The sequence below is a fragment of the Salmo salar genome, chromosome ssa25, assembly GCF_905237065.1.
Source record: "Salmo salar chromosome ssa25, Ssal_v3.1, whole genome shotgun sequence".
NCBI lineage: Eukaryota > Metazoa > Chordata > Actinopteri > Salmoniformes > Salmonidae > Salmo > Salmo salar.
The window spans coordinates 11,207,544-11,235,417 of record NC_059466.1 but is presented as its reverse complement, the minus strand read 5'-3'; the positions used below and the strand labels follow the sequence as shown (position 1 = coordinate 11,235,417).

Here is a 27,874-nt window from a genome sequence, read left to right as displayed (position 1 = left end):
AAAAGGGACATTTCTCTTTTTTTGAGTTTATATCTAGGAAATATAAGAAAGCTCAGGATATATTTGCTTTTTGGCGCTGTTGAGACTTCTTCACCACACTGTCTGTGTGGGTGGACCATTTCAGCTTGTCAGTGATGTGTATGCCGAGGAGCTTAAAACTTTCCACCTTCTCCGTTGCTGTTCCCTCGATGTGGATAGGGGGGTGCTCCCTCTGCTGTTTCCTGAAGTCCACGATCCTGAAGTCTACTCATTGGTTATTAGGAGCCGGTTTGGTCAGCATGTTAGTGTAATGTGCAAATAATTAGTTGTTAATAGTTTCCTTGTTTTTGTGATATATACCAAATTCAGTGTGGTTCATCCATGATAGCGATGACAAGTTTCAAAGTTGGTAAGCCACGGTGGAGTGGATTTACAGTGGTTTAAATGGGCATGTAAAATCTGATTTTCTCAAACTAAGTTAAGACATGTACCATGGGCCTACATTCCAAAGTTGGTGTCATTTAGTCCTATGGTTAAGATTTTTGAAGTATTTTTTGCATGGCCATCTTTGAATGCATCAGCATCATTTCTGAAACTCTTTAGGGACTATTGTGATGAGCCCAAAGACCAAATGTGGAGTGACTCTGACTTATAGTCCATTAGAAGAAGATTTTTTAAGATATCAATGCCAAACGTAACATGGCTCATCGTGGTAATGTCTTTGATTACCCTAAAAAGTTTAAAGTTCATAGGCCATTGTGAAGTGGATTTACAAAGGATTTAAATATACATGTAAAGTCTGATTTCCTGATTTATCAATAGCTCAGCCATCTCTTAACCAATCCCTTAGATTTTCTGAAACTATGTTAAGAGATGTACCACGGGCATAAATAATGAATATGGGGGTGTTATTTGAACTTATGGTTCATGAGAATATGTTTTTCAAAGGTTTTCCAAAATGTCCAAGACGGAGGAAAAGTTATCCTGACAGACGTTATGGGTCTCTGGGGCATATTTTTTCAGCATGAGGAGAGACACCTACTCAAAGTCTCTAGGTCAAATAGGGGGGTGGATATTATGGTTTAAGTGAGACTTCTTATAACAGTGCCACCGATAAGCCCATCGGTGACATTCTTTTTGACCAAGTTATTCATGGGATCTAGTTTCGGCGTGGCAAAGTAGAAAAAAAGTTACCAATCGATGCTTGAGATTTTTGACCATGTCAAAACAATTATACGAAAAAAAAAACTATAATATAAGAATAATAATGTTTCACAGCTTCGCTGTGAACCCCTAACATCTACTTGTGTCCGCATACGACATCGTGGTGATTTTGTCTATCCCCAACAGACGTGATCATAACACACAAGTTAAAATACCAAATCAACTGTGAATCAATTATATACATTTTAGGGCAGGTCGAAACACACAGTAAACGTTCATGGACATTTAGATAGCTAGCTGTTGCAAGCTAGTTTGTTCTGGGAGATGAACATTGGGTTGTTATTTTACCTTATATGCATATGGTCCTCTTTTTAGCTGGTTCTTTGTAGAATTTTTACCCCGAGTCATACAAAATCGTGTTTCTCTTCTCTAACTATTAATCCACAGATAAAATGAGAAACCTAGTTTGTTTTTAGTTAGTTATTTTTAATGAATCTCTCCTTGTTTGTCTTTCAAGCATCCACGTGGGTTTGTATCTTCCTGATATTCAATAAGGAAGGGACTTTCAGCATGTGGAGCATCTCAAATAGAACGAAGTCCAATTTTTAGCACGCCAGCGGTGTGGGTGAAATTGATATGTAGGCAATGTGTACCGTTTTTAAATGTATGTAGTTCTATCCTTGAGCTGTTCTTTTTTATTCACGTTCAGTATGGTGTATTGCTTTCGCAATAGCTAACAGGATACGCAACGTGGCCGGTGTGGTTTGCTTGTGATGATCAACAATTTATAATATGGCCGGAGCAACGCAATCATGTAAAAACGACATGTCCCATAGTTCCGCGCGGTATTTCGTAAGCGGAACTAATTTATGTTTGCGACGAGACGAGAGCGTTGGACGAAACTGCTGTCTATTCATATTAGTAAAAACGTATTGAAAATGGAAAAGGATTGCCTTGAAAGTTTAATCTTAAAGTTACATGATGTTCAGGCCGTGAAATTCGGAACGTTCACGCTGAAGAGTGGAATAACATCGCCGATTTATTTTGATCTCAGAGTTATTGTTTCCTACCCAACTCTTATGAACCAGGTTGGTAAACACGTGTTTCCTATGAGTGGCACTGTATTGGAAACAACATCGACAGTATGTAATCTGTTCGGAGGTAATCGAACCAAGACCAACTAGTTGTAAAATATGTATTTTAATTAATGTATATTGGAATTTGTTGGCGTTTGTTTTGCCTTTTAGGTGTCAGTTTATCTTTACCAACGCGCCAAAGATGAGGACTTGAAATACAACTCACTGTGTGGTGTACCATACACTGCTCTGCCCCTGGCTACAATCATCTGCTCCAAACACGAGCTGCCTATGCTGATTCGAAGAAAAGAAGCCAAAGACTATGGTGAGATTTCAGACCTGTCTATTCTCATTATGACAGTGTTTTTGCTGCATCCCATCAGTTCAGTCAACAGTTAAAATGCTCTAGTCTAACACGTTCTAGCTAGCTATATTAGATTTCAGATCACTCATCTCAGACATCAATCATCTCTTGATTCTAGGAACTAAGAAGATTATAGAGGGGACCATTCACCCTGGAGACACTTGTCTGATCATTGAGGATGTAGTGACCAGCGGCAGCAGCGTCATGGAAACGGCCCTGGTGCTTCAGGCAGAGGGTTTAAAGGTCACCGATGCCATCGTGCTGATGGACAGGGAGCAGGGAGGTAGGGCCATGCTGGCCAAGAAGGGCATCGCGCTCCACTCTGTCATCTCCATCTCCAAACTCCTCAACGTCCTGCTCCAGGCTGAGCGCATCGATTATTCCACCGCCCAAAGCGTGCGCAGGTTCATCCAGGAGAACAACACCTACAAGCCCTCAGGGGAGGAGGAGAAGAACGGCTCTCCTGTGGCTAAGAAGCCCAGCAAGCTGGCGGAGTTGACCTATGGCGACAGGGCCCAGCTCCAAACAACACACCCTCTGGCTGCCCAGCTCTTCAGGTTGATGGAGGAGAAGAAGACCAACCTGTGTGTGTCGGCGGACGTGACAGGCTGTGAGGATCTGCTGCAGCTGGCTGACTCTCTGGGGCCTCAGATGTGCGTGCTGAAGACTCATGTGGACATCCTGCAGGACTTCAGCCCAGCCTTCATCCAGTCCCTCAAGGACCTGGCCCACAAACACAACTTCCTCATCTTTGAGGACCGCAAGTTTGCTGACATCGGGAACACGGTCAAGCACCAGTATGAAGGTGATTAGTGGGCGCACTGATTTTGCATCGCCGTGTGCCCCAGTTGGGTGGAGATTTCACTTTAGGACCAATAGAATGGTCTAGAATGTGCAAACTCCGCCCAACCGGGCCACCGAGCGATGCAAAACTAATGCACCCATTGTTAAAATGGATGCATTGTCCAACCCCTGCAAATAAGGGCAATATTTGTCCCCTAAACCTTTTGAAGCATGCTTTTGAATCCTATTCCATCCTAATGAATGCCTTGTTGCTATGATTTCTAAGTCTCCTGACTGTTGTGTGTTTTCCTCTGTATTTCTCAGGTGGGCTCTACCAGATCGCCTCGTGGTCTCATATGGTGAATGCCCATGCGGTGCCAGGCCCTGGGGTGGTAGAGGGGCTCAGTGTGGTGGGCCTCCCACTGAACCGCGGCTGTCTCCTCATAGCTCAGATGAGCTCCCAGGGTTCCCTAGCAACAGGGGACTACACGCAGGCTGTGGTAAGCAAAGCGATCCAGCCAGCTGTCCTTCAGTGAGAATGCCATGAGAACAGAATGTTCTGTCCCTCTCTCTTACCTCCCACGCCCTCTGCAATGATTACAATTCAGGACATACTGTCACCTCGCAGGGCGACAGTGAAGGCCTGGTACATTTCAGTATGTTTTACTGATGTTTGCATGCGTAGCGTCATTTTACCATTCCACAATGGATGACTTTTTCCATCATCAGGCAGCTTAACTGAGGTACTAGTTGATTACCTTAATGTAATCCTTAAGCTTTCATCCTTGAGGATTTAATATGATTGTGTCTGTCATTCCTATAGGTGAAAATGGCTGAGGAGCACTCTGACTTTGTGTTTGGGTTCATCTCTGGCTCCAAGATCAGCAGCAAGCCTGAATTCCTACATATGACTCCAGGGGTGCAGATGCAGTCAGAAGGTACTACATTCTCTACCTGTTAACCACATCATTCATCCTGTCCAGTGTTCTTTATCACGTTTTACCAACAACATTCGCAGGCAATTTTTGTTCTTCCCTTAAGTAATCTTCCCCTTGCCACTAGATGGTGCTATTGCCCAAGAAATGTAGGCTGGATCACTTGTCATCTTGGTTGTTGTAGTTTCTTTTATTTGACCTTTATTTAACTAGGCAAGTCAGTTAAGAACAAATTATTATTTACAATGACGGCCTAGGAACAGTGGGTTAACTGCCTTGTTCATTTGTGACTGTATTGGCACCCTATTACCTACATAGGGCACTTCTTTTGACTAGGGCCCTACGTAGGTAATAGGGTGCGATTTTGAATGCAACCCTTGATTCCAGATGTTTGTTTTTTTAACCTCTGCAGCAACAAACTGTAGGGTGGCGTTTTCTTCAGCACCACACTGTTAATTGATCATCTCCCTCCTTTCTTATTCAGGAGACGGTCTGGGCCAGCAGTACTCCAGTCCTGATGATGTGATCTGTAAAAAAGACTCTGACATCATCATTGTTGGCCGTGGTATCCTGGGGGCCTCTGATAGGGTGAAGGCTGCTGCCGAGTACAGAGAGGCAGGCTGGAACGCCTACGTCAAGAGACTCACCGCATCAAGACAATGAAAAGTCGAACAATAGGGATACGTCCCAAATGGCACCCTATTCCCTGTATAGTGCACTACTTTTGACTAGAACCCTATGGGCTTTGGTCAAAAGTAGTACACTATAGGGTATAGGTGGTATTTGGGCTACAGACAGACTAGAGCAGGCACCACATCGCTAATGTGAAACCATGATTATTCCCTCCAAACAGCTGCTGGGGCCTGTTCTTATAGCTGCTTGTTATAACCCTTGCTTGCTAAATCAACTGAACTGCGACAATGCTCATTTTTGGCAACAGGGAAAGATTTCAGGATTTTTTTTTTCCCTCCATAGTGTTATTTGTATATGATAATTTTGAAACATTCAAATTTGATTATTTGTGTTAACCAATAATATGGAATTGTGAAATGAATTCAGTAGATACATTTGCTGTAATTATCAGTGTTCTTTTGAAGTCACTTTAAACATCCCTAGCCTAGGATTCTGTTCCTTTGCATCAAGGGTGGTTTCTATAGAACACAGTGGATGCTGGGGCTACTGTCTTTGTGATGGATAACTGTGGAAAGATTCAGTTTACAAAACAATCCTTGGCATTGTGTATTTGTTCATCGACATTACAACATTCACGTGTTCACAACAGTAGTTATTTGATGCCAATATGTGATGAACCACGTTAGTCCATAAACCTCTAGTGGTTCTGGGTGATGTGCCGGGTGTACGCTGTACCCTAATCATTAATAAACAGTGAATGTGCATGGCTTGTTTCAGCTATGGGATTACTTTCTTTCTACTATTTGTGACATCGGGCATGGCCTACATAACACACCCGTCTTTTTGGAAGGTAAGGTCTGACGTTGTGCATTAAAGGAACTCATTTGCAAGTCACATGATATGAAAATGTGTGTAAATGACATGGGAGTAGCTAGGCATGGGAACAAAGGTGGCAGGTGGGTTTTCTCCTACCTTCAACACAGGTGAATGAAGCCACCTTTCAATGGCCCATGCTCTGTAGGTTCTGCGCGAGCACAAAGGTCAGCGAATCCTTCCATTTCGTCAATTGGAGGGAGCGCAACGCACTGTTGGTTTGCATAGAGAGGGAAGGGTTGGCATAATAGAGAGGAGTTTAACTAATCTGCACTCCCCAGTCTATTGTGTCAATATTGGAACTGAGCAACGCGCCGTGCGACAGGTGTCCGCTGGAGAATCCTCTTTAAAACCAATCTGAAAAAAAAGAGGGAGAGAGTGAAGATAAATGGAAGGATGGCCTACGATGTCCCGAGTATATATAGGCTACCTGCAGCGGGCCACACTCCATTCAGTGTTGCCTACAAGATGAGCACAATTTGCAGGTGTTACCGATATAGTAGGTTTTTAAAATTCACTCGAACTTTTTTCGACAATAGATAGGCAATGGTAAGTTTTATCTAGGACAAATTTGTATGTAGGAATACATGTAAATGACCATTTTACAGACAATATAAACTTTTGCAACTTTCTTTCCAGGTGTGGGGATGGAGCAACATATGGAGACTACAAACCTGATGTAGTGTAGTCCAAGTACTTTTTTCCAAGACTGGATCATCATATTTGGATTGATTTTCTGTATTTGCCTCACGTTGAGCCATACGCACAATACCTGAAGATGAAGTTTTGTTCGTTCGGCTCGCGTTAAGCAGGTACAGATTTTCTACAAAGCAGCAAGAGCAAGTTCATATTGTGACAGATGTCGTTGTCGTTGATGGTGCTCTCTTGTCCTGTGACAAATACTGACTTTTTTGTACACTAAAATTATAGTCATACAACCTTTCGTGTTTTGCATTCGTTAGGCTATATTGAATATCGTATGTGGTTTGAACATTTGGGTTCATTTCCCCCCGAAGACAACGGATACAAATTATCGACCCCAATTTTTTAGCCAAGTGGGATAATTTTTATTGCTGTATGTATGGATAAAGTTTTCGTTACTATTTTTGAAAAAGTAGATATATTATTTTTTGCTCACTTAATATAACTTAGTATGCGCGCATTTCCGTGGCTTTTATGACTAGTTGTTATACTTTTATTAGGCTACCTAGTACTGCCTTTTATTAAATGCCATTTGGTTTTTCTTTATCGACATGGTTTAATGATGATAAAGTACCAGTTATGTTAATCATTAACCAGCCAAAGAGCATCTGATATGGACCATCTGCTGTTTGGATCCTCATCTGCCTGGGATCTGCACCTCTGTATAGGCTAGGCTACTCTGTTACATTAACTATGACATTCATGGAGGTGTGGACTTTATTCCAGTAAATGGAGAATGTAGCCAATAAACTACAGCTCATCATCAAAACACCACATGGCTGTAAAAAACATTTAAGCAGTGTTCTCCATTGCTCATGCACTGTAAAACATGTTGCATTTCAGTTTAGCACAGAGGCATCATACACTACAGGCCTATCATTGAAATCAGACACTTCCAGTTTCCTCCTCAGACAGTATCAACTGTATTACCCAATCCCCCACCACCCAGATTATTGACACCAGTACCTCAGGTATCTGTATAGTCCCATTCTATTTTGAGCGTAACTGCAGGTATGCATTTGCATATCCAGTTTTCGTTGCGTGAAACAATAAACAGCATGGTAAAAGCTTTCCCATGTCATTATTTCTGCTCTCATGTATCTCTATTTGACTAAGTGCCGGTAAATATTTGTTTAAAGTCGGATTAAGGGGATCTCACCGCCTGTATTCTGGTCACCTGCCAGAGACAGTTCATGCTGCAGTTACACCCTAAACCTTCAAAATAACACCTGCTCAATTTACTCTACAGAGCAGTTATTGGCTATGTAAAATATGTCAAACATTTAGTTTTTCTTAGTCTCAAGCAAGTCTTTCAGACTTTTGTAATGCAGTAGTTTATCATTTAATATCTGTTCTGTTTTATGGATAAACGTGACTAATTATTATTTGCCCTGTCTCAGCAACGTACAAACGTTTGGGCTGGTTCTCTCACAGATGCAACATAGGCTATTGTTCTAAAAAGTGAGTTTCAATTAAGCCTGACTTTTCAGCTATAAAACCAACCTTCTCTTAACCTATTATATACTTTTGAGAGAATTATGTATATGATCAAATAAGATCAGTTTCCCCCCCCCCCAGTATTATTCTTTCAACCTGTGGCTATCATAACACTTGGACATTTGTGTGTGTCTGTAGAAAAGCATGATTGCATTTGTGATGCCTGCTCAACTGCTACCTACTGCCTCTGTGGAAGACAAGAGTTGCCCCGTGGGCTGTGTGCTGTTTCAACTGACAGTTAAAGGGGTTGCTAATGGAATATGTATATGCCTGGGAGTTGTTTCTCCTGTAACTGCCTGGCTTTACCTGAGCAGTGAGCACAGAGATGGGGGTGGGGTATGGTGAGAGGGAGGGAGGGAGGGAGAGAACCCAGGACTGCAGCACCTCTCTGGACGCATCTGAAATGGCATCCTATTCCCTATATAGTGTACTACTTTTGACCAGAGCCCTATGGGTACCCTGTATAGGGAATAGGTTGCCATTACGGACGCACCCTTCCGCTGTCCTCGGGTAAAACCTGCCTGCCTGTTGTGGTCCACTCCGACGTAGAGCCATTCACAGAGCAGATGCCACCTGCATGCGCTGTCAGGTCCTTAGGAGGATTAGTTCCTATAGCAGCAGAGAGGGGAAAAAACACACACAGGGAGCAGAACATTTGGTGGTGGTCTTTGTCTGCTTACTCACTGACTATTCAAATGGTACCAACTCACATTGATGCAGAAAACAAGACCTGTCCATTTACAACCTTATAGCCATTACTGGAACTGAGTTTAGTTTAACAACAAAAAAAAGCAAAAAGAGAAATTGCCGATTCACGTTAGACAAAAGTGTGTTGTATGTGTCGCTTATCAACTAATGAGTTGTGTCTTCTCAAGGCAAGATTCTGAAGAAAGGTGCTACTACTGAATATTTGCACATGGTGAAATCAGTGTCTGATCAGGCACACTATAGATACAAAAGTATGTGGACACCCCTTCAAATTAGTTGATTCGGCTATTTCAGCCACACCTGTTGCTGACAGGTGTTCAAAATCGAGCACACCGCCATGCAATCTCCATAGACAAATGTTTGCAGTAGAATTGCCTTCCTGAAGAGCTCAGTAACTTTCAATGTGGCACCGTCATAGGATGCCAATATTGCAGTGGCGACCAGTCATTCAGGGCAGGTGGCCCACATTTTTTGCAACAATTGTTTTTAAATAAAAAATATATATTTTGGGCTTGCCTGTTTTGCATGTTATTTTGGCATTAATACGTGTCACATATCAGTTTGTAAACAATGTAAAAAAAAACATATATCATTTAGTTAATAAAGCCTCATACAAGCATGATCTCTTTTTTGTTTTCTTGAGTAAGGCAGCTTCAAAATGCAGGTGTTTCAGACTAGCTCAGTGCTTTCTGTGGTGATGGGGCAAGCCAGCAGAAAATATAGAGCGTTGTGCCGTGATTGGCTCAGTGTTCTGTCATTCATGGGGACACTACCGCCAAGTCTAAGGGTAGACCTCGAAAATTCTAGCCTCTTGGGTGCTGCCAAAGAGTTACATTAGAAGTGCTCATCCAAGGAGGCTTAAGGTCATTGGCCACAGATAAAATGACGTCAAATCACGTTATATCTACAGTAGCTTTGATTGGACTGATCATGTCAACATCATACTTTCAAAATCTTAGATAGCAGTCATCATCATGAATCAAGTCGACAATCTACTGGCAAAATCATTTTTAATCCTTGGTATATGAAGAGAAATAATGAAGAGAAATTATAGATAAAACGTATCGGTGCTCATTGGCCATCGGACATAAACATTACACAAGTTGGAAATCGCAAATTCAACAATGAGTGGTTTGGAAGGAATCAGTGGCTAACTGCAAGCGTTACAAAGCAATCATTAGCCTGCTATTCAGTGGTGTGGCTGTGGCTGTGTGATCCAAAGTCTGAGATTAAGGGTCTCTTTTCCTAGTGTAAAACTAAAAACATACAACATTGGCAATACTGTCAATGAAGCATGATTTTTACCGCGTTCAAAACAACTGTTAACTCTGAACTGAAAAATCTGACTTTAGTGAGTTCAAGACAACTGGGAACTCGGGAAAAACGAGCTACAAGTGGGAAAATACATTTTGAATTTTCATCCAACTCGGAATTGCAAATCGGGAACTCTGGCCTCTTTCTAGAGCTACGACCTGAAGAACACTGATGTCATCATGATTCAACATATTTTTTTTTAGTTCCCAGTTGTCTTGAAAGCACCATAAATACAAAGAATGACAGACTTTGATGACAAAGTTTGATGACAAAATTTGCCCACGAAGGACGCCACCTTCCTGTTCAAGTGAGCACAGAATCCAAAAATGTCTTGTATGCTGCTGCATAAATTCCTTAATATGCCAGGGAGATATGTATACTGTAGCTAAGAAAGTGATACTAAGTGTATGTTGTGTAGTAAACTGTTAGTAGCCCATGTGCCTCACCTTAATAATCTGGTCTATTTTCACCTCTTAAGTTCACCTACTGTTCTGACTTGATGGTGCACATGTAGCCTATAACCTGTTTTTCAGGAATGTAGTCATCGAATATTGTAAGAGCTTTCATTGTCTGCTTATATGCCCCCTTTATTTATCCTACGGTTCTGACTTGGTGTACAGGGAGAACACTGTAAGAATGGCCCATGTTCTGAATTCTGTCGATGTACATTTCAAAAGTGCTGAACAAATAGTTATATTGACTACGTCCATCCTACTAATGTCTTAATCGAAACAACGGGTTGCTTCTTATACGCTTGTCGTACTCTATGCCATAATTTGTACATCTCAATTGTCAGTAGAAACTACGTTTGTTTAAGCAAGTCAGCCATATCAGCTATGTTTTTTTAAAAGGCAGTAAAAGAGGCTGAATGAACTGTTTTGCTGCCAGACAAGGCTCCGCTGATAGCCAGGTGTAGCAGTGGTAAGGTGTTGGGACTGCTGATGGGACTCTACTGTTGGGACAGCTTTATGTAGGCCCTAACAGTTTGTGGGCACCATTTGTCACTGTTATAGTGCAGTTAATGTATTGTTTAGTGTTGTGTTGTGTAGTGGCTTTGCTGGAAAACATCCCACATTGCTTTTTTTTTGTCCCACCAAGATTTACATGCTAAAATCACCACTGCACCTTTCCAACAAGTCAGTTCTTCAAATTTCTGCCCTGCTAGAGCTTATTGCGAAGTGGAAACGTCTAGGAGCAACAACGGCTCAGGCACGAAGTGGTAGGCCACACAAGCTCACAGAATGGGACCGCCGAATGCTGAAGCTCGTAAAAACCGTCTGTCTTCGGTTGCAACACTCACTACTGAGTTCCAAACTGCCTCTGGAAACAACGTCAGCACAAGAACTGTTCGTCGGGTGGTTCATGAAATGGGTTTCCATGGCCGAGCAGCCGCACACAAGCCTAAGATCACCATGCGCAATGACAAGCGTCGGCTGAACTGGTGTAAAGTTAGCCGCCATTGTATTCTGGAGCAGTGGAAACGCGTTCTCTGGAGTGATGAATCACGCTTCACCATCTGGCAGTCCGATGGACGAATCTGGGTTTGGCGGATGCCAGGAGAAAGCTACCTGCCCCAATGCAAAGTGCCAACTATAAAGTTTGGTGGAGGAGGAATAAAGGTCTGGGGCTGTTTTTCATGGTTGGGGCTAGGCACATTAGTTACAGTGAAGAGAAATCGTAACTGTACAGCATACAATGACATTCTAGACGATTCCGTGCTTCCAAATTTGTGGCAACAGTTTGGGGAAGGCCCTTTCCTGTTACAGCATGACAATAACCACGTGCACAAAGCGAGGTCCATACAGAAATGGTTTGTCGAGATCGGTGTGGCAGAACATGACTGGCCTGCACAGAGCCCTGACCTCCACCCCATCGAACACCTTTGGGATGAATTGGAACGCCGACTGCGAGCCAGGCCTAATTGCCCAACATCAGTGCCCGACCTCACTAATGCGCTTGTGGCTGAATTGAAGCAAGTCCCCGCAGCAATGTTCCAAAATCTAGTGGAAAGCCTTTCCAGAAAAGTGAAGGCTGTTATAGCAGCAAAGGGGGGACCAACTGCATGTCAATGCCCATGATTTTGGAATGAGATGTTCGACGAGTATCATGTAGTGTATGTAAAGCAGACATCTCCAAGTTAAATAAGCCTGACTTACCATGTGATCTCAGGATATGTATGGATGTGTACTTGGTTCAAATATGTAACTAGCAGACTTCTCTTAAACACTACATGCATTGCATTTTTGTATGTTGTTTGCTTGAAGAGATCTGTGTCAATGTTGCCTCCCTGTATAAATACAAATCAAATAAATACAAAAAGCATTTGAAGGGCTACTTGAAGCTATGAATTTGGGAATAAAAACAGAGCGTGATGATAAAACAACATGTCTGTCTTCCAGAGCAATAACAGCATCACTTCCTGACGATACATCAATGCTTATGCAACCTCCCTGACTGGGCTGGCTGGCTCTGTTACCATGGAGAAACTGGATCCTGAGAAACAGTCTGCCTCACTTAATCCACACAGTTATCACACATACGCATGTTGTCCCATGGAGGGGTATTGATGTAAATGAAGTTGTCTCTATCCTGGTTCATCTCTTATCACTCTATGGTTTATTCCCAAACAGTGTAAGATACAATGAACGGATACGAGAAAATGCGGGGAGGGAGAAAAAAAAAAAACGGATATTCAAACAATGTTGTTTGCTCTAGTTGCTGCCTGGCTGACTGGTTCTTCCAGCCTGCACCCCAGCCAGCTGTTTGCAGGTTAGGCTACTCAGAAGTGCAAACATTGCTAACATTGCTAAATAAAATACTCAACCTGTTGAGGTGTGGTCTCTGGGCTTATAATGCATTACAGCAATGTACTATAAGGATGTTAGAACTACTTATGAGCAATGATGATATCTTATAGTGAGTCACTATAAGTGTATGAAAGTGTATTAGAAGGCATTACTAATGCACTTGTAGGCATTATCTGGGTATGTATCATGGAAAGTGTTACCGACATTTCTTTGTGTTGTGTCTGTTTTTATCAGACACAAATAAGTTATTTCTTAGAAAAAATGAATCCACTAACTGTAATTCACTCTGGATAAGAGCATCTGCTAAATGACTAAAATGTCAAATGCATCTGATCAGTTCATATTTCACAACATACTGACCATGTATAAATGTACAAATGCTACAAACGATATTTCCATACTTAATGAGCAATATCCCTCTTTCAGAGACCCATGTAACCAGTTCAGAAGAATCAACGAGCCTACTGTACTACCACTGCAGAGAAGATAAAGATTCAAAGTAGAGTGTTGAGCTATGAAGCTGTAGGCTACTATGGGCCTATGTTGTCAGATGCAAATAGGGAGAGCTACATTTCCCAGTGAAATGAGGCGTCAGCTGACGAGGTGACAAATCTAATCTATCCAATGGGGGATCAAAGACCAGCAGCTGGGCGACTAGAGCTCTGTCACCGTGTCTCATTGTCCACCTGCCCCAAGCCAAACAAGGCCACACAGGTAAGACAGAACAATGGAACCAGCCCACTCAAAGGGACCGCTGTACACACAAGCAATGAAGCATATAGGCACACGTATGGCCACACACAGAGACAGCAAAAAAGGGTGTAAATACAATAATAACACATTGCAGAGGAACCATCCAAGTCTGAAGTCTGATCATTTGTAGATTTCCAGCAGCAAATACAATATCGGGATGCATCCCAAATGTCACCCTGTTCCCTACATAGTGCACGACCTTTGTCCAGGGCGCTGGTCAAAAGTAGTGCACCATATGGGCTCTGGTCAAACATAAGGAATTGGTGTCTTTTGGGACACAAACAAAGACTAAAGCAGGCACCACATCGCTAATGTAAAAGCATATCTAGTATAACCTAACCTGACCGGAACCATATGTTTCTGTGATATGTTGCTTCACGTCGAATGTATCTTCATTCAAACAAAAACGGGTATTATCACCAGTCACTGTAATGAACTGTTATGCCACAAGATGTCACTACAGACAAGTACTATTCCAATTGACTTCCATCACTAGGTTCCATTTGTGTTATTATACTGACAATCCAGAACATAAAGTAAAGTTGCAACATCAAAGTGCCTTTTTAAAAAAAAATGATACACATTCATCCACATTCCACTTTGCATTCATTAGCCTCACAGAGGCACAGGAACAATTCGGACCCATTCACAATTCAGTAACTGACAAGCACTGAACATTAAAAACAACACTGTAAATGGCTGAGAAACGAGTGCTGCTAGAAACATGTCAGAATGTTTTCTCGTGATCTCTTTCAGTTCATATCAGAATAGATTTAGCATGGGAAAAACAACAGGTATTACAAAGGTTATACACTTCAAAAGCTTTCTTTTCAACCTCATGAAGTACAAACACGATCCAACATTAAAGAATATGAATAAATGATAAGCAAATCTGTCTGTCTTCCCATGTTGAATCCTATGAAAGACGACAGTGATGCCTTGTTGGGTGGGTGCTGTGCAGAGGCAGGGGTAGAGGTAGAGTCAGCCATACTTGTGGACTGAGGGAAGCATTGGTGCCCTTGTACCTACCTCTGGGGTAATCTCCCAGAATGCTGCCATAGTCCCCAATTTCCAATTAAACTGTCGTGTCAGTGTGTTGCTATTGTGGCCGGCCGTCAGGCAGGCACAGTCCCTGGGTGCCATTTTGATGAGTCAGTGGATCTAAGCCTCTCACAATGGGCCTCGGGAGCCTCCACAATGGTGTGGACTAATGCGCGCATTCAGTTTGCCGCTGCTGAGTATGCAAGGCTTGTACGAAAGCGGCATTAAATGAGGGGCTTGGTAGTATAAAAACAGAAGTGGGGGCCTAGGACTCGATATTGTTACTCTGGATCTGTCCCACCTCAGTACTCTCTGTAAGTATTCACACTACCTAGGTAGAACGTGAACATCTGATTTCTGTGCATTGGTGTACCAAGAAAGGGGATTGATGACATCCAATATGGGAGATATATATCTCATATTTGTATCGGATATTTCCCCAGTGCAAACTGAGAGCTCAACTCCTTTGAGAAAAACAAAATGGTAGTACGCTCTTGGTCTTTGCTCCAGAATCAATGTTCACTTTCATGTAGAGAAACCAGAGCACCCAGTGAAGCACTCCATTTTAGCCTAGTTTCCTCACCTCTGGTCTTCCTTGTCCCCGTTTGGTAGAGAGCAACCCCACGGTGGAAATAGCAACCATGAACACTCAGCAGATGGAGCAGATGGGCCAGTTCAAGATCACTGTCTGGGAGGAGGAGAACTTCCAGGGCAAGCGTTGTGAGTTCCTGCTGGAGTGTCAGAACATCATGGATAGGGGATTCCACAAGATCCGCTCCATCAAGGTCGAGAACGGACCGTAAGTGGATTTCTACCCTACTAGGCTACAGCCGAGGATCTGTACCACATTATTAGCAGAGTAGTACTTCATTACTACGACAGAGTAGTAGTAGTACTACATTACTACGACAGAGTAGTAGTAGTACTACATTAGACCCATGGAGCTTGTTCGGTCAACAAATGTTTTTTAGGTTTTTCAGGTAATTGATTCTAGTTGTGTGTGAGTGAGAAGTGAGACATGTATTCCATATAACATTCATTTCTAGACCTAGTTCCTCTCAGAAGCTAATGTATACTTGAATATTATATTATACATCGCATTTGTACCGCACTGTTGTGAACCGGCCCTCAAATCAAAGCTGTGTAATTCCATTTGTTGTGATACTACAATGTATGACAATGCAACATTTCATTATCATTATCATGTCCCTTAACACTTGACGGTCTGACTGTAAAATATGGAATCTTATAATGACTGTTATTTTCGATTCGATGATTTTGGCAAATTTCTTTGCAATTTAATTTCCGCATGCTTTTTTTACATTGTTATGGACCAAATGTTATAGCTGAACACTAGGAGAGATCACCGATTGGTGTGAGTTATTAGCCTGAAATGTAGCTTGTTGTTTTGTTTCTGACAGTCAGTCAAAGTCAAGCTACAGATGTAATCTCCATTGAGTCCCAGCTGCCTGCCTAGTGTTCTGTTGCAGCAGCTGACTGATGATCTGATAATGGTCCATATGCGCAGCATGTGGTGTTTGCTTTGGCCCTTTGTCCTCTAATCAACAAAGATCTCGCTGCCATGGGGCGTTGCACTTTTGTTAACTAACCTGATGCTCTGTTTTCTCTCGTTCTCGTTCCCTCTCTCTTTTTCTCTCTCCCTGCCTGTGTTTTAGCTGGTTGGGTTATGAGTACCCTGAGTTCCAGGGCCAGCAGTTTATCCTTGAGAAGGGAGACTACCCCCGTTACGAGGCTTGGAGCGGAAACAGTAGTTACAGAACCGAGCACATGCTTTCCTTTAGACCTATCAAGTGCGCTGTAAGTTCCTCCCACAGAAATATGTCATTTCAAGAGGGAAAAAAAGCCTACAATCTGAAGCACATTTAGGAATGAAGCACAGGAATACTAATGTTGTATTGAAGGCTACTAGATCCACACATGATTCTAGTATTTATATCGTATCATCACACCATCATACCACAACTCTCAAATCTGTCTGTTTTTGACCCCCCCCAATTAATGAAACCATATATGAAACGATTCAAGGCTCTCATCTCTGTCAACAGAACCACAGTGACAGTAAAGTGACTCTGTACGAGTGTGAAGACTTCCAGGGACGCAAGTTCGAGATGTGTGATGACTACCCCTCTCTACAGGCTATGGGCTGGTGTAGCAAGGAGGTTCCCTCAATTAAAGTCAACTCCGGAGCGTGAGTCTCAAATCAAATCAAGTTGTGTTTGTCACATGTGTCGTAAAACAACAGGTGTAGACTAACAGTGAAACACTTACTTACAGGTCCTTTTCCAACAATGCAGAGTTGAAGATAAAATGTCAATTAAAAATAGAAATAGTGACATGAGGAATAAATACACAGTGAATAATGAATAACAATAAGGAGGAAAAATAACATGGCTATTTACAGGGATTACCAGTATCCCATTATCTCAGCATCCGATATGCCTTCATAAACACTTTAGGGCAGGGTTTCCCAATCTCGTTCCAAGCTTTGATTATTTGAATCAGCTGTGTAGTGGTAGGGCAAAAACCAAAATGTGGGGCCCCAGGCTATTGATTCGTAACACATTGACAAGGACATCATTTCTCCACATAATAACAAGAAGTTCCTCAGTCACCCATTACTTTCCAAGACGATTGGTTTTGTAGATTTTATAACAGCACAGGACTGCATCGTGGCACATATTATCTACAAAGCAGCCGCATCAGTATTTTGGTCATAGAGAGAACAATGATCAACTGACTAACACATGCCCTTCTCTTTACAGGTGGGTGGCCTATCAGTTCCCCGGTTACCGTGGTTACCAGTACATCCTGGAGAGAGACAGACACCAGGGAGAGTACAGACACTACAACGAGTACAGCACTCAGGCTCACACCAACCAGGTCCAGTCTATCCGCAGAATCCAGCACTAAGTCCACTTGACCCTATCCTCCAGCGGCTACCATGTACCGACCATGCCATGTATTAAAATAGGCAATAAAGGCTTTATTCAAACTACGGAAACAGTGCTTGTGGCAATTCCAATTCCTTTTTGTTGTACTGCCTTTTCTCGATCAGGACACAGAGCTATCTGTTCAACAGCCTGTGGTAGATTCTTAACAACCCATCGCCAAAGTGGCTATTTCTATACTCCAACAGAAGTAAACCACAAAGGCATTTTATGATATGACCATTTCATCAATACATAACCCAGGGTAAATACCACCTGTCTGTTAGGATATGATGTATATTGTTCCTGTCAGGGTGTTATCATATTTCCAATAAACATGAGCACAAGATCACTATTGTTTCCACCATGTTGTGTTGTGTAGTTGCCTACCATGAAGCCTAACATAAGAGGGTTTGGGAGCTAAATTGACTTCACTGGGGGATTCGATAGATCCACTACCTTTTACTGTGGCATCAATCAAAAGAGCGATCCAATTTTACGAAATGAAATCAACAACAAAGGCCACGAGTATGCCCCTGGAGACAGCGGTTTCATTCTCCGAATTCCCTTCACTTTCTCTACTATATCCCTGTACTCTATCTCCCCATCTATGTATCTAACGTTGGTCGTGTTCCCCTGCTCAGATGTTGCATCCATCAACCAATGGTTGCGCGCCACGTCATCGACCGTGAAGTCAGGAACCAGATTGCTATAACATACGGTGTGCTCAGCTGATAGGTAAAATACCTATCCAGGCCTTGTAAGATCTGGCATACGGCAGCAACGTCTGACCAGAGTAACACGACCATTGGGTGCGACGACCACTGGATGTGTTCGAGCAGTAAGGCTAACAGCCAATTAATGTTTGACTTTTTAAAAAATGTTTAATGCTCTTAAATTGTGTAACAATGCCGTGGGCTCCTGTAGCTCCTCATTGACATGATTGGTTGACGGTAGGTACGGGCGGGAGGTCCTGTATAAACACAAACTCACGTCCTTGTCAACTTCCTTCACGACAGCTCTGCGCTGCTCGGCGAAGCTCATATCAACGTAAATGCTGCACTACCAAACGCAGACGGACGAAAGAAGCTGACTGTAAGAGAGAGTCCTTGAGTGAACTCGGGGGAGGGGCATCTGCGACAGCCAAAAGTCAGACAGTGGTGATTTTTCAAGAGCAAGACTCAGATTAACATGGCAGTGCTAACATGGCTACTATTGTTTCTTTAAAAATATATATTTCAATACCCCTGTATCACACACATACAAACTGAAAACATAACATGTGACAGTGGAGGCTGCTGAGGGGAGGACGGCTCATAATAATGGCTGGAACTGAGCGAATGGAATGGCATCAAACACATGGAAAACATGTGTTTAATGTTGTTGATAATTTACCACTTATTCAGCTCCAGCTCATTAACACGTGCCCGTCCTCCCGAATTAAGGTGCCACCAACCTCCTATAGTGTACAATGAATTGATTAGAGAGGTCTCTAATAGGCTCCCTTTCATTTGTATCCGCTGTAGCACAGTTGGTTCCTGTTTCAGTCCGGTCAGAGAAGAAGAGACGAAGCGCGAGGGTCGTGCAACATGGTAGTGTTGCCGTTGTTTATAAACGTTTTTTTAAATGTTTATAATGTTGATAAGCATGTCTCCAAGCCCAAATCACTCACTAACCTACACACAATACCCCATAATGTCAAAGTGGGAATTATGTTTTTAGAAATGTTTACAAATAATTTTCAAATGAAAAGTTGAAGTGTCTTCAGTCAATAAGTATTCAACCCCGTTGTTATGGAAATCTTAAATAAGTTCAGGAGTGGAAATTTGCATAACAAGTCACATAATAAGTTGCATGGACTCACTCTGTGTGCAGTAATAGTGTGTAACATTATTGTTTAATGACTACCTCATCTCTGTACCTCACACATACAATTATTTGTAAGGTCCCTCAGATTCCCTGAATTTCAAACACAGATTCAACCAAAAATACCAGGGAGATTTTCCAATGCCTCGCAAAGAAAAAGCAGACATTATTAATTACACTTTGGATTGTGTATCAATACACCCAGTCACTACAAAGACACAGGCATCCTTCCTAACTCAGTTGCCGGAGATGAAGGAAACCCCTCAGGGATTTCACCATGAGGCTAATAGTAACTTTAAAACAGTTACAGAGTTTAATGGCTGTGATAGGAGAAAATTGAGGATGGATCAACAACATTGTAGTTACTCCACAATGCTAATCTAATTGACAGAGTGAAAAGAAGGAAGCCTGTACAGAATAAAACTATTCCTAAACATGCATCCTGTTTGCAACAAGGCACTGAAGTAATACTGCAAAATAATGTGGCAAAGCAGTGAACTTTTTGTCCAGAATACAAAGTCTTATGTTTGGGGCAAATCCAATACAACACATTACTGAGTACCACTCTCTATATTTTCAAGCATAGTGGTGGCTGCATCATGTTATGGGTATGCTTGTAATCGTTAAAGACTACGGATTCTTTCAGAATAAAAAAAACTGGAATGGAGCTAAGCACAAGCATGGCTGCATCATGTTATGGGTATGCTTGTAATCGTTAAAGACTACGGATTCTTTCAGAATAAAAAAAACTGGAATGGAGCTAAGCACAAGCAAAATCCTAGAGGAAAACCTGGCTCAGTCTGCTTTCCAGCAGAGACTGGGAGATGAATTCAGCTTTCAGCAGGACAATAACCTAAAACACAAGGCCAAATCTACACTGGAGTTGCTTACCAAGAAGACAGTGTATGTTCCTGAGTGGCGGCCGAGTTACAGTTTTGACTTAAATCTACTTCAAAATCTATGGCAAGATCTGAAAACGGTTGTCTAGCAATGATCAACAACAATTTTTGAATAATGGGCAAATGTTGCACAATCCAGTTGTGGAAAGCTCTTAGAGACTTACCCAGAAAGACTTACAGCTGTAATCGCTGCCAAATGTGTTTTTATAAAGTATTGACGCAGGTGTGTGAATACTTATGTAAATGCGATATTACTGTATTTAATTTTCAATACATTTGCAAACATTTCTAAAAACATGTTTTCACTTCGTATTTTGGGGCATTGTGTGTAGATGGGTGAGAAGAAAATACGTTTTAAACCTCTACGGGATCGGTGTCCCTAAATCGGCACGGTTGTTGCTAACGTGCGCTAATGTGACTAGAATGACATTGTAAGTAATGGCCAACTTTCCAGGACATAGACATGTCTTATATGGGCAGAAAGCTTAAATTCTTGTTAATCTAACTGCAGTTTCCAATTTACAGTACCTATTACAGTGAAAAAATATAATTCTATTGTTTGAGGAGAGTGCACAACAGGAAAATACTTTTATCACGGCAACTGGTATGATACATTCACCTCTGAAGGTAAATAATATACTTACATTCATAAATTTTGCTCTGATTTGTCATCCTGAGGGTCCCAGATTTAAAATGCAGCATTGTTTGATAAAATCAATTTTTATATTCCAATGTAGGAACTGGGTTCTACAGTTTGAATCCCATGCCGTTGTCATGTAGGTGCAAGTCTGACAATTTTTATCCCCATAATGCAACCCTTTGGAAGGCGGTGACCAACGATGACTTGACAAAAGTGATCCGCTCGAACATGCAACTTTTGCAACACTGGCAACACTGTCATGTTGAGCTGAGCCTTGCTGTTGGAAAACCACATTAGTGTCTGACTTACATCTCCCCAACTTCTCTTCTCGACTTTCATCTACATTCAGTTGCTTAGTCTCACCACTCAAATATCTGGGCCAGCTATTTCTCTTCTTAAAATCTGATTTGAAACCTAACTTAACCCTAAACTTAACCACACTAACCTTATGCCTAACCCTAATCTTCAATTAAGACCAAAAAGTGACATGTTTTTTTCATACATTTTTATGATATAGCCAATTTTGTCTTCGCTGGTGGCCCATCTAGTGTGAACCCTCAATCAGTGCTGGTGGAATCGTTGCGCTATCTGACGTAAGACAATGCGTATCTATCCTAAAGCTGTCAATATGTATTTATGCCTTGAAATAACAACGTATGTAGCACTCAACCACAAACATATCAATGAACGAAGGCAGCAGGGCCATTGCCATGTTTTAGTGAGGTCCGGAAAAGAGCAAAAACAAGAAAATGTTACTACAGCCATTATCATATTGGTTGCTATAGGTTCATTCACCTCAGTTGATCTACAAACACATAGCCTATTGGCTATACAATTAGCCACTACACATTAACCCACATTAGCTCAGCACCGGGATTAAAAACTGGAATTTAATATGTACAGAGGGATCTGTTAGCAGAAAAGGTATTTTATTAACGAAAGGTTAAAAAATACATTTGCTTTACAGAACTTTTTTCTTGTTGCAGTTTTGCAGCTTATTTCCTGCAATTCTACACATTTTGACATGGGATGGAGACATTTTTTGCAGTTTTAAAGCCAATTTCCTGACATTCTACACATTTCGCCATGCCATGTTAATATGAAATCTGAGTGAGAGTGACTAACAAAATAAGTAGGGGGCTCCCTGGAGGTAAGGGCCCGCCCTGCATGCCTGGTCAGTAATTTGGCATGCAAGTTTAGATAGGTGGCTAGACTAACTAGACTAATTTACCAATCCAAAAATGTTTTAACTGGCATATGCTAATTGAGTGACTGTCAGTGAGGCATATCAAGAGAGAAACTGCTAATGCAAAAACCAAGTTTCGAAATTGCACTTTGTGTATTCTACTATTCTAACTCTCAACTGTAAATGTACGGCCCTGGAAGGCAGAGCTTATGTCTGTAGTCTAAAGCCTACTCTGAAATGACTTGCTACTCTCTGAACCTGGCCCAAGGCGAGACAACGTGCTGCCAGACCATGTGAGCTGTCCAAGGTGCTGACCTGCCAGTGTTACTAGTTACTATGGCCATGACAAACTCATTTACCAACAAATAAACTATAGAAATAGGTATAGGCCTATTATGTATCGTTGAGACTGCCATTGCATGATGCTGCTAATAAGTCTGCCACGTTGTGGTTGGATAATATATACATGTTTTCTTGAACATGATCACTTTTCAAGCAACACTTGTTACATCCTGCTTTGAATCCGTTGCTTTGAATCCTCTGTTTGCCAAGTCGTCTCACAGAGTCCCACACCCAGTCCAGGATCTTTTAATAAATGTTCAACTATACACACACCTTTCTCAAATACACATTTCTGTTCAGACTGATTAAAACGGCTGCACAGCGAAAAGGAGCTGGCCAGGCGTTTCGGGTGGTGAGGAGAATAGGGTAGGCCACTGTTGGTTTGTGTTTCAAATCCTGAATAAAAGGTCAGTCCAACAATAAGAGAAGGTAAAAACATATTTTAGGAAGCCTAACACTCTCTGTGCCTGTGAACCAGGTGGGAAGTATTTGAAATGCAGGAGGTAAGACACTTGGATACTCCCCATTGGTCTAATATTTGCAAAAATAGGATGTGCTCATTTTGTGATCAGCTATATAGACTTCTAAATGTATTTCTATGGGATTATGTTAAAGTCAGCACGCCTAATATTGAGTGTTATTGAAGGTTGAAATCCTAATTTGAGATTTGCGCGCGTAACTCCCGTTACAACCGTTGACGTTATTCCGATTTACCCACGCAGGTGTCAAATTATGATTCGACCTGAACTGTTTTATATCCTTTGTTTTAATAATGGGCAAATGTTAAGGTGAAACTGCAAAAACGATAGAGGACACCAAAACTTAAACCAGAACTTCTAGTAGCCTATAGACGCCTGAATGGACCAATAATATTTCATTCAAATCTTTCAGAAATGACCTAGCATTCGAGGCTTGTTTTAAGTTGCCTGCGACCTGTTTAAAGACTCAGGCAGCTAAAGCAAGTCTGGGACGCCAGAGACCACTCTTCAGAACACAGCGGCAGCGGCATAACTGGTGGAGAGGGAGTGGCGTGGTGGGGATGTGGAGTGATAGCCGACTCCAAGAGTCATATAGGCCTAGCCTTGCTTAGCAGTCACATGCTCTCAGGTCTCATATCGTTTGCTCCTGTTATCGCCCTACCGGGAAACGAATCATAACTTGACCTCCGCGCGGGTAACTGTAAAGGAATTTTCGTCAAAATATTTCATTTGAATTAATGCATAAGGATTTACGCAAAATGCAATTATGCACGCGTAAGATAGGCATTATCAAGTTTGGACTCGACCCATAATGTGTATTGTGATCGAAAATGTAATGTTTATTATGTCTGTTTAATTATTGCCATGTGTTGTGATTAGAAATCCCAAAAGGCCTACTATTGAGTTAGTGTAAGCAGTGGAAAACCTTTTAGAATGCAGGCATATGCAAAATATACAATTTGCTGTACATTTCGCATGTCCATGGTATATGCCAACTAATAACGTTTTTTTTGCCTTAAATACTGTTTGACTGTCATTGCCTTTTTAATGCACTTACTCACTGAATATTTTCACAGCTAATCTCAATAATGTTATGTACCCCAGCACATGTATACCCGCACATTGACTCTTTACCCGTAGCCCCTGTATATAGCCTCGTTAATGTTATGTCATTTCCTTGTGCTAATTATGTTCATTTTTGTTATTTTCTTTTTTTACTTGAGTTTATTCTGTAAATATTTTCTTAACTCTATTTCTTGAACTGCATTGGTAGTTAAGGGCTACAAAGGTCTACACCTGTTGTATTCGGTGCATGTGACAAATACAATTTGATTTGATTTGATCTACCCACAATGTATCTTCTTCATATTCCTTAGGCTTACAATAGAGGCAGGCAGTCTTTGTATTATTATTGTTTATCATTATTATTATTGTTATTATTATTAGGCCTATTGTTGTTATTATTATGCTATTATTCATGATTTTTTTTGTGGATGGGGATTTGTGAGGACAATGACTTGGAAGGATTGCTTTTAATTAATAGTGAATTGTTCTGTCATGGCTTTACATCAATAAACATCATAGCCTATAAGACATGGTTTTAAATCCACAACCTCATTACAAGACGATTGTATACAGCCTTATACCTATAAACAGAAGGTCGTGGATAAAATGTTCTTGTTTTCCCAGGTGCATTGAGGCATGTTTTTAAGGTAAATATTATTTTTTTCCAACATGAAATAGGCCTTTGTGTTTGCGAAGAGGTAAAGAGGCGGAAAAGAGAGAGGATCTGAACTGGCTTCCATGTCATACACTTAAATTCTCCATAGAAACTCTGATCTTAACGCGGAAACTTTATTAAACCCTGATGGTGGATTGATAAGAGCGAATTTCTCTGCTTCTTTTTATTGTGTAGACCGGGGAGGGATGACAGAGGTAAATTGCTATTTTAATTAAAGCAATGCACCAGAGGAAATTGCTGTCTGAATATTGTCTCAGAGATGGGGTTTGTGACAGTTGCCTGGAAACTTCAATCTGTCTCACATTTATTCCAGATCACAGTTATAAGATAAAGTTTAATACAAATCTTTGCCCGAATGAAATCCAACCCTTTCTTGAACAACAGCTACAATGAAACAGAACTGCGGAGGAAACCTTATGTTTAACATGTATCTCTCAGGTTAGTGCTTTTGTACGTGAAATGATCAATATCATAGCTTTATATTCAGGCGAGGGAAAATAGTATTTTGTCCTCGGGTAGTGATGCTGCTTCCAGCTAGCGTTTGCTCTGCCTTTTCAATCTGAAACCCGTCTCCTCTTTTGTCGGAAATCGGATATCCTCTTTCCTGAACGCGTTTCCTGGCTTCGGTTGTGAAGCGTGGACGAAGAAACCACAAATATGAGAAAACAGAGCATTAGTTAGAGAGACTCGATTATAAGATAGAATCATAGCTTTTAAATGATTTTATAATATGTTCAATCTGAACGGAAGTATTTCCACAAGGAATAAAGTTATAGCCTATAGAATAATCCAAATGTGAATTGTGTTTTAAACATATACCTTTGCAATTAATATTTATTTTAGATTAGATTTTATACTAATCTTTTTTTTTACTAACACATTTATTTGTGTTAATGACCGTTCTATTTATTTTGCAGATCCAACAGAAAATCTGTTGAAAGAAAGCAAAAGTGGACCCTGGAGTCCCATAAATACAGGAGCGCAAAAAGGTAAGAACATTTTGAAATGTTGATTTATTATATGCATTCCAACCCCCTGTACGCGTTTAGAACATTTGTATTACATTTATATATTATTATATATTACTTTGAATATTTTAGAGTCCATAGGAGCACTATTATTGATTTGATTAGAGATCATTACTCAGCTGAAAGAACCCCAAAGAGCCCTTTTTTTTCTTCATGATTGTGTTGTTTGTCCGAGAGGCATGGGTTTTAGACAAATACTTTTCTTTCGTGATTTGGTTTTTGCAAGACATAGACATTGACGACATTGTTGTCCAACGGATAGTGTATCAACATGTTTATTCTATGCGTAATTGGCCATTTCTTTCGGAAACCAAGTGACATTTGTTTTCCAGATTGCCTATCAAATAAATGTTTCTTTCCCCCTTTTTCCCCCCTTCACAAATCTGTATAATGTGTTATTTTGAATAGGTAGTGGACAGATTCAACTATGGCAGTTTCTCCTCGAACTCCTGTCAGACAGCGCCAACATGTCCTGCATTACCTGGGAAGGGACGAACGGAGAATTCAAGCTAATTGACCCAGATGAGGTGGCCCGGCGATGGGGCGAGCGCAAAAGCAAGCCCAACATGAATTATGACAAACTCAGCCGCGCATTGCGCTACTACTATGACAAAAACATCATGACAAAGGTCCATGGGAAGCGATATGCTTACAAGTTCGACTTTCACGGCTTGGCCCAGGTGTGTCAACCCTCAACAACAGAGCAAGCTCTTTATAAATTCCAGAGTAATTTTGCCCCTATTCCCTTTTCAGGGATTTCCAAGCTAAGCCTTGTTGGTCCAGGCGTTGGTCCGTCCGGATTCTCCTATTGGCCGGGTTCGCCAGCCACTCTCTACCACAGTCACAACCTCCAACCCCCGGGACCATTTGGTGCTGTGTCCGCTTCGCACATCAACTGTGTCAACAACATCAACAACCTGAATAACATCAATAACCACTACAATTAACTACTATTAATCCACCAATGAGGCCTAATCATAATTCTCGATGACTGATGTAGTTTAAGGCGTGCCTTTTTGGATTAGGCCTAATTATGATTTTTCCTTTCGAAATGTTATCTTGTGAACCAAAGACATTGTCTTATCCTAACTGAATATGCCAAGGCGCAATTCATTAAACATTTTGTGGAATGTTTCAAATGTAATAACATGCGTTTTCAGATAGGCTATGTATTTTAGACTAAATCCAGATTAAGAACCCTTTTCTTGACAATTTTTTGTTGTCTTTGATTCGACAGGACACTGGTGCCTACACCTCTGAAATTGCCTGGGCTTTTAGCGCCATCATGTGGCTATAAATGAAACATATAAATACTGAATTGATCTCAGATCGGCTTGCAGTGCACTAATTTTAAAGTAGGATTATTAGTGCCGATCTAAAAACATTATGGAGATAAAGACATGTCGTCGCCAATATATTCCCTGATGACTCCCACTTTAAATAGCCTTCGTTATTTTAAAGTTCCAATGCAGACGTGTTTATCTCAATATCAAATAATTTCTGGGTAACTATTAAGTACCTTACTGTCTTTGTTATCAATTAAAATGGTCAAAAAGAAAAAAATAGCAATGAGCAATTTCTCAAGCAAGAATTTTGTTAGCACTGTCTGGAAGTGGTCTGAGTGGGGAGGGGAAAACAGAAAATTTAATTTTATTGGCAGAGAGGTTTTGAACTCTCTTTCATTGCAGACCCTGGTTTGATTCCAGGCTGTATCACAACCGGCTGGGATTGGGAGTCCCATAGGGCGGCGCACAATTGGCCCAGCGTCGCCCGGGTTTGGCCGTTATTGTAAATAAGAATTTGTTCTTAACTGGCTTGCCTAGTTAAATAAAGGTTAAAATAAAAATAAGTACATTCCTATTGGTCGATTAACTCAAATAGCGTCTGGTGATGTCACAACGTAGGCCAAAACTCTATCCCACCAAACAGGCTGAAATTTCAGGTGGTCTTTTCAAACAGCTCTTACACTAAAAGGGCATTATCCTAATTTTCACAATTTAACAGTAACATTCCAACCTCATAGTGTAGAATATATATATATATATATATATATATATATATATATATATATAAACCTATATATTCGCTAAATTAGTTAATAGACCAATAGGAATGT

At 41.2% G+C, this 27,874-nt stretch overlaps 3 protein-coding genes across 4 annotated transcripts; all 3 read left to right on the top strand.

Moving 5' to 3' along the window:
* The first annotated feature begins 2,027 nt into the window (after positions 1-2,027).
* On the top strand, positions 2,028-5,698 carry pyr5 (Uridine 5-monophosphate synthase). Its single transcript, NM_001173890.1, is given in 6 exon segments — positions 2,028-2,231; positions 2,391-2,544; positions 2,702-3,388; positions 3,691-3,866; positions 4,190-4,304; positions 4,786-5,698. Coding segments are annotated over 6 exon segments (1,461 nt in total). The 5' UTR covers positions 2,028-2,081; the 3' UTR covers positions 4,965-5,698.
* Positions 5,699-14,826: 9,128 nt separating this feature from the next.
* Positions 14,827-17,651, top strand: LOC106586156 (beta-crystallin A2). The gene is made up of 5 exons (XM_014173060.2): positions 14,827-14,943; positions 15,242-15,428; positions 16,306-16,447; positions 16,696-16,838; positions 17,413-17,651. Exons 2-5 carry the CDS (start codon positions 15,271-15,273, stop codon positions 17,558-17,560), a joined length of 591 nt encoding a protein of 196 aa, XP_014028535.1. The 5' UTR covers positions 14,827-14,943; positions 15,242-15,270; the 3' UTR covers positions 17,561-17,651.
* Positions 17,652-22,840: 5,189 nt separating this feature from the next.
* On the top strand, positions 22,841-26,970 carry LOC106586155 (protein FEV). 2 transcript variants are annotated; one of them, XM_045707549.1, is made up of 5 exons: positions 22,841-23,013; positions 24,679-24,701; positions 25,044-25,168; positions 25,648-25,719; positions 26,167-26,970. In XM_045707549.1, exons 3-5 carry the CDS (start codon positions 25,120-25,122, stop codon positions 26,703-26,705), a joined length of 660 nt encoding a protein of 219 aa, XP_045563505.1. In that variant the 5' UTR covers positions 22,841-23,013; positions 24,679-24,701; positions 25,044-25,119; the 3' UTR covers positions 26,706-26,970. The 2 variants fall into 2 exon arrangements, with proteins under 2 accessions (XP_045563505.1, XP_014028534.1); XM_014173059.2 differs by having other exon boundaries at positions 22,842-23,013; positions 25,115-25,168.
* The last annotated feature ends 904 nt before the right edge of the window (positions 26,971-27,874 follow it).